This window comes from Sus scrofa, chromosome 15 (genome assembly GCF_054392235.1).
Source record: "Sus scrofa isolate SSC_HxYL_T2T_F1_AM1 chromosome 15, Sscrofa_HxYL_maternal_Yorkshire_Landrace_v2.0, whole genome shotgun sequence".
NCBI classification, from domain to species: domain Eukaryota; kingdom Metazoa; phylum Chordata; class Mammalia; order Artiodactyla; family Suidae; genus Sus; species Sus scrofa.
Genome location: NC_139397.1, coordinates 71,369,087 through 71,386,121, shown reverse-complemented (window position 1 = coordinate 71,386,121; position 17,035 = coordinate 71,369,087). Strand labels below are relative to the sequence as shown.

The following is a 17,035-nucleotide window of genomic DNA, read 5'->3' as shown; positions in this document are numbered from 1 at the left end:
CGACGTTTCCTATGGGTCATGTCTGTGGGGGCCCTGAGAGGGTGGGTGACTTCAGGTCACAGATGAGTGGGTGACGGCGTCAGTCAGGTTGCAGTAGCTGTGTGTCCATGGTGGGAATGGTGGGGATGGCTCTCCAACCTGCTTCCCTGCAACACCCCCGCCCCCCATTCTCTTGAGCCAAAGGCAGCTTGGCAGCCCCTCCAAGCCCTGGAAGCAGCTCATTCCCAGCAGGATGGGCCAGTCTGCCCTCCTCACCTGCAGAGAAGGTGCCCCCAAGCTGAAGGAGCTGCTCCCAGGTCCTGGCTGGAGTGCATCCCTATATACAGTTCTGAGTCCACAGTTCTCTCCCCGGAGAAGCATGGCCTTCCTTTACCCAAGAAGAAACAACTGCCTGAGAAGCACTGCTCAGCTTACTAAGGTGAACCAGAGCTGGCTCCAGGGCCTTCACAGGTTCTCCTCCCAACAGCAAAGTGATGAGCCACAGACCAGCTCAGCCCGCTCGCCAGGGACTGGCAGCTGATGCCTGTTACCATCTACAGACGCGTCCTGACTTGTGTCCTCTCTGTCCTGCGTTTCCCAGGTCACGTGTGCCTCCCCCCACCCCGCAAGGCCACCCAATGGAAGAAGGGCACGTGCTGACTTCTGCTCATGGAGACTGTCCCATTGCAGCCTCTCAGGGTACTGGTCCTTCTCTACCTGCAAACACCTCCTCCAGTCACACATCACACAAAGAGGAAGAACTTCACCTTCCCCTGCCTCTTCTGCAGCCCTTCATGGGGGCCTCAACGATGGTTGCTCCAGTTTTGCAGCAGAACAGATCTACTCAGAGGGGTGGGAGGAACCACTCATGGTGGGATGTGGCTGTGGCAGCCTCAGAAGGGCCTGAACCTGGGGGTCTGGGGCTGCTGTGCAGGCTCATGGGGGGCCTGGGGCACATCAGCCTACGCAGGGAGAAGGCTTCTCCCTCTGAATACAGAACATCATCACAAAGGGCTTCACTAGAAAGCCTAGAATCCTGGAAGCCACCCAGCATGGCCAAAAAATGGGGGTATTGATGTTGGGTCTTGTTCTACCTCCACACCTTTGCTCATCATCTCCAGAGAGTCTGAGTTGATTCATCTACAAAGGGAGGCCACTGTTATGAGGGATGCCTGCCTGCTGCCATTGCGCCCTCTGCTAGAAGCACTGTCATTCCTACAGTCTGTCCCTTCTGCCCACTGGCCATGGCTTTGTCTTCAGCCCCGCTGTGTTAGGGGCTGCAGCTGAACCAGAGGGAGGGAGGTGTTCAGCCAGTTTGGAGGATCTGGACTTGGAGATCCAATCAAGAGCCATCCAGTTCTGGTAGTGGGTCATGGGGGCCCCAGGACCAGCCTCGCTAGAGGACAGTGGAGCCAGCTCCCAGAGAAAAGCAGTCCTTTAATGACTATCACTGGCCATGTCAGCAGGTCTCTGGCCAACACACAGGAGTCACCAGAAGTACCTGCTCTCTGAGGTGTCTTGAGAGGTGACTCTGCCTACATAAAAAGGGACACAGAGGACAGTCTGCCAAAATGACCGCTGCCCTGTCCATCAGGCATAAAATCGTGCTGACCACACCCACTTCTAGGAAGATGTGACTTGGGTGGGTCTGGTTGGAATCTTTCCTTCTTCCCTGGGAGGCTGGTCCCTCAGGCTGGTGTGTCATGCTAAGGATGCCCTGGGAGTGGGGGTTTCTTCAGGAAGTCATCTGCCTCCTTGGCTGAGCTGGGACCAGGGCCTCCAAGGAGACACACACACCATGTTTCCTGATCACATGGGAGGTTTACAACTCTCCTATTTCCTCAGTGCACAAATACAACCAAGTTAATGATAGCTTTTGAAAGGGAAGAGAAAATTACTTTTAAATGTACATATCAATTATGAATGCATCTTGATTTAAAAAGCTGCTTTTTTGAAAGGTATATCTTAAGCTTAGATACATGTGGGAAAGGTAGACTGCCGAAGTGCCTCCCCAGAGCGATTTGAGGTGAGCCTCCTTCAGGTTCAGGCAAAAAGGGGGCTCAGCCAGCCATTTGGGGTGGCCCCAGGAACAGTTTGGCTGCTGTAGCCTGACCCAACAGCTCAGGCCTGGAGCCCCAGTCAGAGCTGCCTCAATGAACAGCAAAGGGGGTGACTCTCCAAATAGGGCACCAAAAATTTTCACGCACTCATCTCCCTGCCTCTCTCTGTGCTTCTCTGACATCACAATGAACACTCAACTGCTGTCCCCTGCACCCTCCTGGTGTTCTTTAGGGGCAGCTCTACCAGGAAGGCACTGGAGCTGTTTTAGAGAGAAAGAAACTTTCTCTGAGCGCTGGCACTGCTAACGGACACTGAAGGGGCCCTGTGAAAGGTGCAGATCGGAAGGGAGGGGCAGGGGGTGCTTCTGGGCTGAGGCAGTGGACCCAGAGGTGGAAGTGGGGTCAGTAGAGCCTCAGCAGCCCTCTCCTCCCCTGTCACGTGGAGACCGGCACCCTTGAGCCTGGGGTGTACACAGGCAAGCAGCACCTCCCTTCCCTCTGCTCTCCCTTGACAACAGCTTTCTTCCCTGGCATTGGCGGGAGTTGAGGGTCAGAGGTGTTCAGGGCCCGCTCGGCTTCTGTCCTCCAGGCAGCATCCCTGGGCACCAAGACGCTCAGCCAGTGCACAGTTGACTGTGAGCCCCTCCCCTTCAGGGCTCACCTCTCTCCTTGATGCCTGACCCCCCCAGACCCCCAACCCCTCAAGGCCCCTTTCTATGGCCCCACCTGGGCTCATCCCTATAAGTAGGATCTGACACTCAGTCCCACTAACACAGACAACCCACCCATTCCCTAGTATTCAGGTCTCAGGGATGAGGGGCAAAGGGCCATGTTACCAGTCCCCTCACTGAGCCATGCACACAACCGCCACCTCACTCAAAGTTCTGTGCTGGGCACTTAGAGAGAGGGAAACAGAAACAATGATTCATGGCCTGGGTCCTTAGGAGCTCACAATCCAGAGCAGGGCTCTTAACCTGCTGTCCACAGGCCTGGCGGGGATTGCAAGCAGAAGAGGCCTGCACGCTAAAGTGGGTGTGTGGCCAGTATGAGGTCACAGCTTCCACTGAATGCACAGGTCGGTGCTCAAGAGAGTTCAGAACGAGATAAGGGGGCATGAGGCTTCTCGGGTTCTATCTCGCTCATGGCTTAGTCTCTCCAGCACAAGGCCTGGGGTGAAACAGGACTTGGTAAATCTTGCAGTTGGAATAAATCAACTGCACTTCTGGGATCAAATCAGAACCCTAGGCCACAGTGCAGGAGGTTTTAGATTTGATCCAAGTCTGGGGGGAGTGGCTGCCACCTCCCAGGGGTGGCTTCAAAGGGCCATCCTGAGACAGGGGTGGGGGTGGGGTGTCAGGGCAGTACATTTGTCCTGGAGAGAGCTCCTGCCTCATGCAAACCCCATCACACTGCAGATACAGCCCTTCTCCTGACTCACAAACTGGCACCCTCAGTGCTCCTCCCAGCTGCCCCTGGTGTCCTACCTCCAGGCTTCCTTCTCCTTTTGCACCAAGGAGCTCCTGCCCCCTCATGGCCTCTCCCACACCTGTGGTCTCCTCTCGGCCAGTCAGCCACGGCCAGAGGTGATCTGCCACGTGTGTCCCTGTCCAGAGGCTCAGCTCCCACCTGACCCAAGACTGTAGCCAAGGGAGGACCAGTGGTCTGGGTGACAATTGTGAGGGGAGATGGAGCTGGGCAAGGGGCTGCAGCTCCGGGGGCAGGGCCACTTCCGCTGTCCTTTCAGAGCTGCCCTCCCATCCCTCTGGTGGCCTCCTCCTTGTCTTAGTCATCACCCTTTGGGCAAAGGCTGCATCTTCCCTGAGCCCCAGGGTTTTCCCTGGTGATCCCACTCCTTACATTTTATAAACTCCAGAACCACAGAGAGAGAAGGGCCTGGGGCAGCCTCTGGAGGGGACAGAATCTCAAATGTGCCCATTCCTCAGGGTCTAGTCTCCTGAGGGGCCTCACTGTTAAGACTGGAGGTCCCTAGGTCATGAAGTTTACAAATGTGAGCTCGCTGACTCACAGTCTGACAGAGGTACCATTATTACCCCCATTTTACAGGGAAACTGAGGGCTTAGATGACTGAACTACACCCCATTCACCATTAGGATTTGGGGTCCCTCCAAGTCCACCTCGGTGATGGAAACCTCTGTCTTACAGGGTCTCCCACATCTCCCTGTGGCTTTTCCTGGTTGAGCAATTCAGACTCCAAGTGAAAAGCTGGTGTTCTGAGCCTCAGCCTTCCCCCACACACACCAGGTCAGCATGGCCCAGGCAGGAGCAACATGCTGACAGCCTGCAGCATTGAGCAAGGCTGGCTTCCTGGGTGGGAGGGGAGAGCCTGCATCCCAGGCTGGGCGGAAGTAGGGTGGGGGTGGGAGGCTGGGGGAGGGGCTTGGAGCACCAGCTCTGCTGGACTCAGCAGGGCTCTGTAACGGCCCACAATATCATCCCAGAATCACTCCAAGGCTTTCCCTAGTACCTGCCTGGGTCCCCTCTGGAGAGCTGAATCACTGGGGCAGGAGGGGACTTGGCATGTATCTGTGGGTAAAACCCCCTGTGGGGGGGTGGGGGTATAAGGTGTGGGGGGGTGGGCAGTGGATATGACCCAACTCACTTCCAATGAGCAAGAAGGACAACAGTGGCCATGCCATGCAGGAGCCAGCCTGGCATCACAGTGGAGCCTGGCATCCTCCTCTGGAACATGAACAATGTCACGGCATGTTACCATCAGGTGAGGCACTCTGGGGTGCTGATAGAGCCTCCGTGTTCACACCTGGGCACAGATGGAACACACCGTCCAGGTCACAGAGAGCAAACAGCCCATGCTGGCTGCTCTCGACAACACTGCTGCCTCACCAACCCCAGGTTGAGCCTCAGCCCAGTGGTTCCTCCTCCTGGATAAGAGTTAGTAAGCTGCCCAATCACAGACTTGATCCTGCTTCCTAACAGCATCCCTGCTTCCTTAAATCTCCCCAGACCCACTTTACCAGGCCAACTCTGGCAGCAAGTCATTTCTGGCACCACCTCACAGAGCTTCAGGGAGATGCTGTCCCGCCCAGGAGTCCAGTGCCTCTTGGGGTGGAGGCACTGATGATCAAGGCCCCACGTCTCTTACAGGACAAACCAGAAATGACACAGCATTGGCATGCTTGTTCGAAGGATACCTCCAGTGACGAAGCCAGATTGACCTTGTCTCTATCCTAGACGGGGCCATCTGCCACCCCATAGTCATTGTTGTCTCTGTGCCTGTGGTACCCTGGGAAGGGGGTGAAGAAAACGAGGGGATTTCAAGGAGGGAGGAGTGTTTTGAGAGGCTCTGGCCAAGAGATGAGGCCGGTTTCGCCAGGGAGGGACCCCAGTTCTATGGAGGTAGAATTGACATGTAGTAAACTACACACATTGGAGGTAGGATTTGAGGGTGTCTGATGAGCAGAGACACTGCAAAACTATCACTATCACCAGACAAGACAATGAATGTTCCCACCAGCTCACAGCCCTCTGCCATCCCACTCTCTGGCCCCCACCTGTCCTGCATCCTGCTTTCTCCGTCACTAAAGACCCATCAGTATTGTCTGGAATTTTAGATAAAGGCAACCATGCATCATTCTGGCTGCTGTCATTCAGCCAAATTCTCAGGAGAGTTATCCTGGCTGGGGCACGTACCCACGGTCCCCTCCTCTCTCGCAGAGTGGGATTCCATGCCCCGGATGCACCTCCATCCCCTTGTTCCCACTTTCTCACAAGCCTCCACCCTCACATGAGGAAAAATGCCTTCCAGGACTTTGGCTTCTCTCGGGGCTGAACCAACCATTCTGGAAGAGGCCCACAGTCTGCATTCTTCTGTGAAAACACACCTCGTACCAGTACCAGGAGCTGCACCAGCAGCATTGACCTGAACAGCACCTTGACATGGCCCCATTGTAGGAGATGGTTTCTACTCAACTCCACTGCACACAAGGAAAAAAATATTTGTTTGGAGGAAGAAAGAAACAGACAGGGAAGGAAAAACAGCCAAGATGAGTAAGAATTGCTGGGTGCTTGCTCGGGCGCTGGGTAGTTTCTATGTTTCCCATGCCTTTATTATCATTTAACTTTCACAACAGCCCTGGGAGCAGGGCGTTCAAATGAAGGTGCCTGGGAGCACTGAGCCCATGGGACAGCTGGTCCATACTGCCACCCCCCAACCCCCCGCCGGCCCACCACCAGTGCTAGGGGCCCCAAGAGGAGGGGCAGCACCACATGTCGTGGCTTCCTGGCCCAGGCTCTGCTCCAAGGTCACTTCTCAAGCCCAGGCAATCTTCATGTCATTGGCAAAAGGCTTCCAGGAGAGACAGTCGCCTGTTTGGTACACACATTACATGGTGAACACCCAAGGCACTTGGATCTGCCTGGGGGGACAGGGTCTACAAAGGACCACTGTTGGGATTCAAACATGGTCATGTCCAGTCGGCAGGGGCTGTGTCCCCTGGGCAAGGGGGCACATTACCCCTTGGCTACAATAGGGCGGTATGAAGGTCAGAAGGCAACTTGTGATCTGGCCTCGGCTTCTCTTCAATCCAGAGAAGCCCCGAGAATGGCCCTGTCCCTGTGGGCAGGTCTGCAGAGCAGTGCTTCGCAGCTCAGCTGTGCCCCGGAATCACCTGTGAGCCTAGGATCCAGAGTCCAGGCCCCAGGCCTGGATTCTGACCATGAAGTCTGTGTACCTGGTGATCCTGATGTGCAGCTGTCCTGAGAGCAGCAGCCTTGAGTCCCAGGTGTGCAAGGTCCTGGCTGGCGAGGAGGCAGTCCATTCACCCATCACTGTTCTTTACTTAACCAGATGCCACTGAGCACAGCTCTGTCTAGGTATGGGATGTCACACTCCTATCTGCAGTGCTCAGGCGTCTAGGCAGGAGGAGCTCCCTGGAGATGCCGGAGGAGGAGGTCCCTCTTCTGCTCTCCTCCCCAACCCCACATCAGCTCCACCGATGAGAATAGGGGCATGAGAAAGAGAAAAGGATTTCTCTGTTTATCCTGTTTCTTGTTTGTGCCTATTGGTTCACACTATGGTCGATTTTTACCTTATGTAATATATGATTCACAAAAGCAAAACTGTATTTATATATGCTATGAAATAATAATGAATCTACCTCCATTATCAAGTAGGGTGAGTTTCGAATGAGCACATTTGTTAATTACCAAGTTTTATGGAAGCAGTGTTTTCATTCTGCTGTGGGATTTTCATGTGATGTATGTGTGGTATGAAATAGCTTGTTTTTGTGTTACTGTCTGTGGCATGTCATGTGTGAGAGTAAATGGAAAAGCTGGGAACTTTGGGGGAAAGGAAACTATAATGTGTAGTCATGGAATCATCTAAGAACAGTAAGAAATAGAAATATACAGTAAGTTGATCCATAATAAAGGTTCTTTTTTTTCTTTTTACAACTGCACCTGCGCAATACCAAAGTTCCCAGGTCAAATTGGAGCTGAAGTTGCTGGTCTATGCCACAGCCACAGTAATGCCAGAGCCAAGCCGCATCTGCAACCACAATGCAGCACATGGCAGTGCTGGATCCTTAACCCACTAAGCAGGGCCAGGGATCGAACCTGTGTCCTCATGTATACTAGTTGGGTTTGTTACTGCTGAGCCACAATGGGAACTCCCATAAAGGTACTTTTGCGGGGATTTTTTGTGTTTTTTTTGGGGGGGTGTAAAGGGGAAAAAGATAGCTTTATTGCTTTGCCAGGCAAAGGGGGCCACAGCAGGCTAATATCTTAAAGACTGTGCCATCATAAAGGTACTTTTGAAGGCACATGTGTGTGGAGGAGTGAGAGGTAGTTATAGTTCAGCATGCCATGACTGGGTTGCAAAGACAGCACAGAGAAGGGGTCCAAAGAGGGAGAGAAGGAGGCATCAAGGAAGACTTCCTGGAGGAGGTGGTGTGGTGTGGAGGCACCCTGTGGCAGGGCAGCCTCCCAACCCCCTGACCTGTGGCCCATGAGTCACCAGATGAAGGGCAGCAGGGCCTCACAGGCAGCACAACCCCCACCCAGCTCACACTTGGTACCCAGGAGGGTCTAGGAGCCAGGCAATAAACCTCACATTCTTACAACTGTCCAGGAGGAGACTGCCCACTTCAGAGATGAGGAAACCATGAAAGGACTCCTGAAAGACAGAGCACTTCTCAGGGGCGAGAGCACAGCGACACTGCCTAGTTGTGCCTGGCTGGTGGCTGATGGAGGGCAGAAGCCAACAAAACAACTGGGGCCGGCAAGCCCTATATGTATCAAGAATGAATTAAAACCCAGCACCCCCTGAAGCTATAAAAAGTGGCTGGAGTCTCATGCTGGTCCTGATAAGACCACTGTCACTTCACTGTGTGGGGAGGGGAAGGACAGAGGTGGGGAGCCAGGGCCCCTGGAGCCCAGAGAACTGGACTGAGCTTGGCTCAAGCCTGAAGAGAAGGTTGTGGAAATGCACAGGTCTAGAACCATCAGCCCTGGCTGGACTGCTCAGGCTCCCTGGACGAGGGGCTCCCTCTGATCTGGCCAAGGTTTTGTTCCCACTGGTTAATCCATTTCCATGCTAGCTATGTTCCAAACCCAGGCCTGCCCTCTCAGAGCCTTCATCCCAGAGGGAGAGAGCAGGACTCAAAATTCTGAGTGGCTGGATGGAGAGGACCTGGTGAGGTCAAGGTTGTTCCCTGAGTTGGCAGAGAGAGGGAGGGTCTGGAGCGAAAGCACAGGTGGCTGCTGGCCTCTGGCCATAGCTGAGGCTTGTGAAGGACAGTGCAGGAGAGAAAGCCCCAGAGCAAAGAGGAAGCACTTGGCCAAAACTGGCAGGATCCAGGGCACTGGGGAAATAGCAGCCTTGGGGAGGTACTGAGGGCCTTTTGGCAGGAAGCTGATTCCCACAGCTGCTCTGTCCCACCCACCCTGCCATCTCTTCTCTCTGTCAACACAAGGGACCAGCTTCCTTAGGACTCAAGGGAACCCCCCACCCCCCGCCATGACCTCCCATACGGAAGGGTCTCTGTGGTCTTAGGTGCCTGCTGTGACCTTTACCCAGAAAAGCCGGACCATGTGGGTGACCCTCTAGCAAATGCCCCTGGGGACTGGGGTACACACCCCTCACCCCAAAGCTGAGAGGTTGAGTCCTGGTAAGACTTTTCTTGGGGTATTTGCTGATTTCCTGTTCAGCATCTGAACATCGGTCCTGACTGGGGGGAAGTGGTGGTAGGGGGGGTCCCAGGACAATGGCTGGGCCCCACCCATCTTGGAAACAGAAAAGGGGGTGATTTCCTGCCTTCCCACTCTCCAAAGGGTACTCAGCTCAGCTCCAGCCAGGACCAGGGATCTTGAGAACAGACCCAAACACCTGCAGGAGGAAGGCAAGGTATTCTCAGAGAGGAACCGTAGGGCTTCTCCTGCTCCTCCAGAGGTGTCCTCAGCAGCTGGCCTGTTGAGCAGGACCAGCTGTGCCCCACCCCCTCTCAATCCCTGCCCAAGCCGGGTTATGGGAGCTACCCCACACCCTGCCAAAACAGTTCTTTTCTCTCCCACTTAACTGGAGTCTGTTTTGGGCTTTTGCAACCAAGCGCCTTCACTAATAAGGACATTAGTACTAGGGTGATTATAGGTAACACACCCTTAAAAAAAGTGGGAGGAAGTACTAGGGTAATAATAGGTAACAGACCCTTAAAGAAAGGGGGAAGAAAGGGGGAGAAACCGAAGTTTCTTCTTTGGTTAATCCACCAAACCAAGGCCAAAGGCATTGAAAACACATTGGACATTAAGTTGTGGAACAATGGCACCTCATTGCATGCATGGCAAAGTCCTAATTAAATCAGCTCTGGCCAAGGGTCTACCAGGGACTTTAGGGAGGAAAGTGACTTTGCTACAAAACCTGAGGGAAAGCATGAAAGTCTCAAGTGCTATGGGGTGAACATGTTGCTTGTAACTACCTCGGCCAGATGAAAGAGGGCATAAAAACCTCAAATCCCTGAATTCCCAGAACTCTGACTGTATGGAAAGCATTTTTTCTATTTTGTAGCCCCAGGCCTGAGATTTCCCTGAACCAAGAGCAGTCTGATTCCATCAGTCTGTGGACTGGTAAATTATATAAAGCTAGCTAGCTGAATGCACTGCACTTCTGCTCCTTGAATGAAAGTCAGACCATCATTTAGAGAAGACTGGGATCCCTGGCCTTAGGAATGGGCATTGCTTAGGGGACTCACCCCCCCACCTCCAGCCTTGGCTCCCCTCTCTGGCTGATTCAAGAGCCCGTGATCGCCTTGCCCTGTAAAGTGTGGCCAGTCCTCCTCATGCTCACCCCTGCCCCCTTCCCTGCTTGCAGAACAAAAAGCAGAGTCAGATCTCAGCCTAGCCATGGGAACCAATTACCAACTCAAACTATGGAGGAAAAGGTTCAGGTTTCAGAAGAGTATTACTTGGCTAACACATAGTGACCAAAACCTGGGGAAACAAGTGAGAATGGATTGGGAGAGCATCTGACCATGGGGGGAAGATCGTCATTGTGGGTCAGGATGACTGTGTTGACATAGGATGCAGGCACCCATTCTGGAGGCAGCCAGCTCTCTCCAGCAGCCAGGGTGTGCTCCAGCTGCTGGTTGACTAAAACCTCAGCTGGATATTGGCTCTCCACAAAAATGAAATGGAAAAGGCAGAAATCCCTTGAAGGAATCTAAATATCTGAAGGAATAGAGCGTCGGAGCAGGTTTATCAAGAGAACTTGTTCACCACCTGCCTCACTGCATCTCCTGTAGAGCCCAAAAGCAGACCCTACCCCCCAAGTCACAGAGAAATATTTTGGCAAGGAGAATGTCAATGTCTTAGAGAATTGCCATAAATGCTGTTCTCTATCCGTTGGAGATGCTGATGAGAAATGCTACTTTTGGTGGCAGATGGGATGGTGGGAGCTGGCATGACAGAGGATGAGAAGCAGCATTTAAGTGCCAGAAGCCAAAATGAATGTGCTGATACCACGGCTCTTCAGCATCAACTAATCAATCATGGGGCTTCCAGGACTGAAATGGGTCAGTAATACCAATGGAGTCTTACTGGATTTGTGTAATATTGAAAAAAAGGCTAAAAAAATTTTTTAACGAGGTCTGAGAAACAGAAGTCTCTTAATATGCTGAAAACGGAGACTGGCAGATAGTAGGTGTTCAATAAATATTCATTGATTAAACTCCACTGCCCTTTGCCTAACTCCCAGGCTCAAGTCAAGAGACCCAGCACTCCTTCAGTGAAGGGGGGCTGGTACCTATAATAACACCCTAAGAAAAGAGTACCACAAATCTTGTGAAGTCTCTTGCAGAGAAACACCTAGACTTTCCGAAGTTCATGAACACTGTCCTTAAGTGAACTCGAATTCCTGGTGGCTCAGAATGTCACCACGGCCTACCACCCACAGAGAGGGCCTATGAGAGGTAGGGCAGTTGTCAGATCATAAATGGAGCCTTGCCGAGCATCCAGCTCATCAAAGCCCACTGGAATCCTACATCTTTCCTATAGAGATTTCCTCAGCTCTGAGGTGTTCAGCTGGCAAAGACATGCTCAATCTCTGGTAAAAACCCTACCCTGGGAGTTTCCGTCATGGCACAGTGGAAATGAATCCAACTAGGAACCATGAGGTTGTGGGTTTGATCCCTGGCCTCACTCAGTGGGTTCAGGATCCAGCGTTGCTGTGAGCTGTGGTGTAGGTCACAGATGCGGCTTGGACCTAGTATTGCTGTGGCTGTGGCTGTGGCTGTGGCGTAGGCTGGTGGCTACAGCTCTGATTAGACCCCTAGCCTGGGAACCTCCATATGCTGCAGGTACGGGCCTAAAAGGACAAAAAGACAACAACTAAACAAAATAAAACAAAAACAACCCTACCCTGGCTCCTTCACCCATGGTGTGCAGATTTTGTGGTAAGAAAGGCTAATGGGGAGCCCCTGGGACACCCCCTCCTCTCCAAACTAGGGAATCGCAAGCATAATTTAACTACCAGTCAAGAGTGAACATCCTATTGCAGCCCTATTCAACTTCCTGGCTTGGCTTGTTCAGAAGATATGGGGCTTTGAAGAATGCCAGGGTACAGTTTTAGGTTCAACTGTGTGGATTCTCCTGTGCTGTTCTCCAAGGGAGCTCCTTAAATGGAACAAATCTGTTACAGTTCTTGTTCACCGACTTGGTGGAAAGTGTGTGTGTGTTTCCTGTCTCAACATTCAGGGATCAGCAGAAGTCGGTGGCTTTCCCCACCAGAGGCAAAGCAGCCTAGCTCCACCACCCTATTTCAGGGCTCTGCTGACAGTCTGTGCCCTCATTTAGTGAGCAGAGACCTTGATCTTTCCACCCCCAAAGGACCTCAGGCTGGTCTGCAACACCATTCTGACAAGAACAGCAAGTAGAGAGGTACCCTGTTGTGTACTGGAATATGGGGCATAACGTCCATGAAAATAGAGGGATCTTCCACTTCAGTGAAAGTTCCAGGCAGGCAACAGTGGTGCTCAGTTAAGGTTCCAGGCAGGCAACAGTGGCGCCCAGTTGTTTGGAACATTTGGGGATGGCCCTTTGAAAGAGAAAGACATGTTGCTGGGCTTTGGCCCCCTATCACCAAGAATGTCACACAGTGCTGGGTGGGTGTCTGGACTTTTGAAGCAACCTATATCCTCCTTGAGTGTGCAGCTCCAGCTCATTTGCTGGGTGATCCCAGAGGCCAGGAGCAGACTCTATGCTCTACTTGCACCGCCAAGGTCTCTGTCACAAGGCTGTCATGCCCCCTGGTTGCCACAGTGCCCAAGAGTGCCTAGAGCAGAGCAAGTCCCAACAGAAGTTTCAGGGGGGCCTGGGGCTCAAGGGACTGTTTTGCTTCTGGGCCTTGGTAGGGACTGTGTCTCTGTTCTCAGAGTCTCAGTGATCTGCGTTTCCTAGGATGGAGCAGCATCCTTGACCAAGCAAGCAAGCAACCACAGTAGGCACCCGTGGCTAAGCAGTCAGTACAGGCCCAGTCTCAGAGGGGTCAGGAACTGGTTCCTTCCACCTCCCACTCCTGTGGCTTCACAGGGCATTCCTTATGACCAAGGTCTGAAGGAACAGCAGGTGTGAATGGCCTTTACAGTGGCTCTGCAAGATATACCTGCACAGCCAGAAGTGGTCTGATGTGGCATTCAGAGCCCCTCCCTAGGGCAGCTGTGCAGGGCAGCAGAAAGGGCCATCCTCTGGGAGGCCCATCTGTTCATCCACATGCTACTCATGGAGAGGGCCCTGCGGTGTCTCAGGACCTCCAAGGACCCTAGGGTAGGGACCAGGGACAAAGAGGGCTAGAAAGGGCTCTGGGGACAGGCTGGGAATGTGAGGAGAGTGGGTGCTGTGGGCAAACCCTGGCAAGCACCCACCCACCACCCTGAGGAGGTTCCCAGTCAGCGGGTGGGGCAAGGTGGTTACCTTGGGATGTCCAGCAACTTCTTCTCCAACCATACCTCCCTGTTCCTTGAGCTCCTGATTTTGCCCAGCAGACTTTCCCTTACTTGGGTGACCTGCTGCCACTGCTATGGATGGGGAAGGTCCTGGGCTCACAGTTCTATAAACACATGTATGTTTTGTAATAAGATCCTTGCAATCACATTGGAAAGTGTGCAATTACTGCCCACATTTTTCAAACGGGAAAACAAAGACCACAGTGGTTAAGTGAGTGTCCCAAGACTGCAGAACTTGTCATAATGGAATCAGAATGCGAAGAAAGGAGGGGTTGGTGTGTTTGGAGCCACGTCTCTGACACCTGCCAGGTTTCCGTGATCTTCAAAGGCATCACTAATATAAGTTCCTGAAAGGCTCCTGTCTCCCCCTCCCTATGTTTGTATGCAGGTAATTATCCCTGCGGGGGTAAGCTGATTCACAGGCTGCTCTTCCAGACCGGCTGAGCAACAGGTTGAGGGCAGGGCTCCTGCAAGTCCAGCCCTCGGTCATCTGGCTTCTTGCCACTTTCCCCAGAGCTCTCAGAGTCAGAGAACTCTAGCTGGACCCTTCAGTCTGCACTCTAGGAGAAGTGGCCTCGTGGCCAAGTAGAGCAGCTCCTCCCACCATGGACAGCCCCACTGTCTGGCTGGCCCCAGGCACAGCTGCCCACTGCTAGGCCTGCCACTCTGGCAACACTTTCCAGTCTCTGTTTTTTCATGCAGTTGGTCCCAAGCAGAGCCAACCCCACCCTGCCTCCCACCACCTTCCCAGGTTGCTCACCTGGGCAGGTGGAGCTTGGCAATCGGCAGAGGGCTACCCGTTGGACAGTACCCTGGAGCCTACTGCTCACCATGGGGTATCCATTGGGGAAGGGGAGGTAGAAGCGTCCCCATGGAAGCAGGTCCCAAGGCCATTAGTGAGTAGTCCTGGAATTTAGGAGGGGAGAAGCGCACGCACTTCTTAACACTTCCTGTATGGTACCCTCATCCTGGGTAATAACAATATCAATCACTTCCTGGGCACGTACTGGGGCTGGCACAAGCCATCTTTCCCAGAACCGATTGTCTGCACCGAGGGGCCGAGCCCGCCATGCGCCCCGCGTGCAGAGGGTGAGCAGGTACGGAGGAGCCAGGCACTGGACGGTAGCCCTCGCTGAGGCTGACCCGGGGTTGCCGTCCAACCCACCCCCAACGGGCACTACTCCTTCCCCTCGGTCCGGGCGGCCACGCTCCCAGCCTCCCGGTTGGCACTTCGGAAAGTTAGGGGCGGCAGGGTGAGTACGGGGTGCCCTCCCTCAGCGGGTGCCCAACGGTCAGACCAGGGCACGGTGGCGCGCGCCGGCTCTGCTTCTTGCGCACGGCCAGACGCCGCCCAGGGCCAACTGCGGGTCCCCGGACGCTGCCTCTCACCTTAAAGAAGCTCCTGAGGAAGTGCACGACGCTGAGCATGGTGGTCGTCGGCCCGCAGCACCAAGAACCGCGCAGCGAGCCGGTCTCCCGGAACGACGCCGCGCGCCCCGCCCCGGCCGCCCAGACGCCCCGCCTCCCCGCGCCCGGCCGCTTGGGCACCAGAGAGCCACCCGCGCGACCCGAGACTCAGGACACTCGCCGGAGCCGTCTGCGGAATCGGCCCAGGACGTAGGGAGCCCCTTCTCCGGCGCCCAGCGGAGTTCCTTGGCAGACCCGGAGCCGAGGAGGGTTTTCTAAGAAAAAACGCGCCCCGCAAATCTGCACAAACCCGCGGACGGGACCTACGCGGCTCGCGCCTCCACAGCCTTCCGGGTCTGCCGGGTCCCCAGTCCCCGCAACTCCACGTCTCTGCTGCTCCGGGGGAGGAGCGGCCTCTCCTGCCAGAGAGCTTTGCTATTCAACTTTTGAGATCTTAAGCGTTTGCCCAGCATTCTCAGTTGCAGGTTGAAGAAACTGAACCCCAGAGACTCTCAGCAACGTGTATGTGCTCACGCACCTGGTGAGAGGCAAATGTGGACTGGAGATCTTAGAACAGTATGCTGAGTCCAGAACCCACTCTCGCTCCCCTCCCTATCTTTTCAGGTGTGGTCCTGCAGGTAGAATGTGAGTGGAGAATCGTCCCTCAAGTAGCGGGTAGAGGAGAGCTGTCTTCTGCTAAGGAGCAGGGAGAGGTCCTGGCCATTTTCTTTATGAGGTTTAAGGAAATAAGACCTGCCCAGGAGATGCAGTCCCACTGGCCACGAGGACCCCGGGATTTATATGGACTGATAAAAATGTGTTAATTTTAATTTCTTTTAAAATCAAAAGAAAAAACCTAAGTAGAAAAATAGTAATAAAAATCCAGCCTGGATTATATTTTTATTTATACACATATAGTTGTGAAAATAATTTCAAATATATATTTAAATATAATATATATTTATGTGCAGAGGGCCCCATGAAGGACAAGGGCTTATGGGTGACATACTGCAGTCCTGCTCTAAGTCCACTGCTTCTGGTATGGGGAGTCTCATGGCTGCTTAGCATCTGCCCTGACTGGCTTTGCCTGCCCCTGCCCACGCCTGCCCCCTCACCCACTTCCTGGCCCCCTCGAATACTATTCCTAGTCAGCAGCACTGTTTTTCCCCCACATCCAACCTTTCTCTGCTTCTCCCAGGACCTCAGAGCAGCCAGGTCAGGGCAGAAAGTCTGGGAGGTAAATGCCTAGAGTTTGTGGGGTCTGGGAGTATAGGAAGCAGCTTTGAGATCATCCGAAGGTCTTGCTTGCCCATCCCCCACTCTCCATTTCTCAGGCTCCCTGGGCCTTGGGAAAAGCATGTCCCTGAGGCCCTGGTGATGGGAGGAAAGGCACTGAGTAATCTTGGTCTTCCCCCTCTAAGCCCTTTTCTCCATCCCTTCCTTCCTTCCTTTCTTCCCCCTCCCCCTTCTTTTTTTTTTTTTTTTTTTTTAATTTTATTGCAGTATAGTTGACCTTACAATGTTGTGTTAGTTTCAGGTGTGTAGTAAAGTGAATCTAAGACCTTTTCGTTAACCTGGGAGAGGGAGACCTGCCTGATGGAGAAGTTAAACCTTAGAGGTGCTCAGCAAATATTCATTCCTTCTTCTTTTAAGCCTTTAAAGTGCTAAAGCCCCTGGGGGTGTCCAGTGAAAATACACAGACCCCCCTGACCACAGAGTCCACAGTCCCACCTTATCTGACCAGTAGAGGAGGCCCTGGATGCTAAGTTCTCAGATTTGAGCTGGCATCAGAACCCCCTGGTGGACGTATTGGAGCACAGGCTGCTGGGCTCACCTCAGAGTTTCTGGATAGTAGGTCTAGGGTGGAGCCTGGGCATTTGATTTTTTTCTTTTCTTTTTCTTTTTGGGGTTGCACCTGCAGCACATGGAAGTTCCTGGGCCAGCGGTAGAATGGGAGCTGCAGCTGCCAGCCCACACCAAGGCCACAGCAATGCCAGATTTGAGCCACATCTGCAACCACAGCTTGCGGAAACTTCAGAACCTTAACCCACTGAGCAAGGCCAGGGATCAAATCTAAATCCTCACGGAGACCTTGTCTGGTTCTTAACCCGCTGAACCACA

At 53.4% G+C, this 17,035-nt stretch overlaps 1 protein-coding gene across 2 annotated transcripts in view; it reads right to left on the bottom strand.

The window, feature by feature from the left end:
• The window catches only part of ARHGEF4 (Rho guanine nucleotide exchange factor 4), a 259,221-nt gene extending 244,256 nt beyond the window's left edge, over positions 1 to 14,965 (bottom strand). For both annotated transcript variants that reach the window (XR_014829987.1, XM_085000213.1), the window contains exon 1: positions 14,897 to 14,965. Coding sequence is in view for 1 of the 2 variants with exons in the window: in XM_085000213.1 (XP_084856339.1) it covers positions 14,897 to 14,935 (39 nt within the window). In the remaining variant the exon portion in view is untranslated. The remainder of the gene's footprint in view (positions 1 to 14,896) is intronic.
• Between the last annotated feature and the right edge of the window lie 2,070 nt (positions 14,966 to 17,035).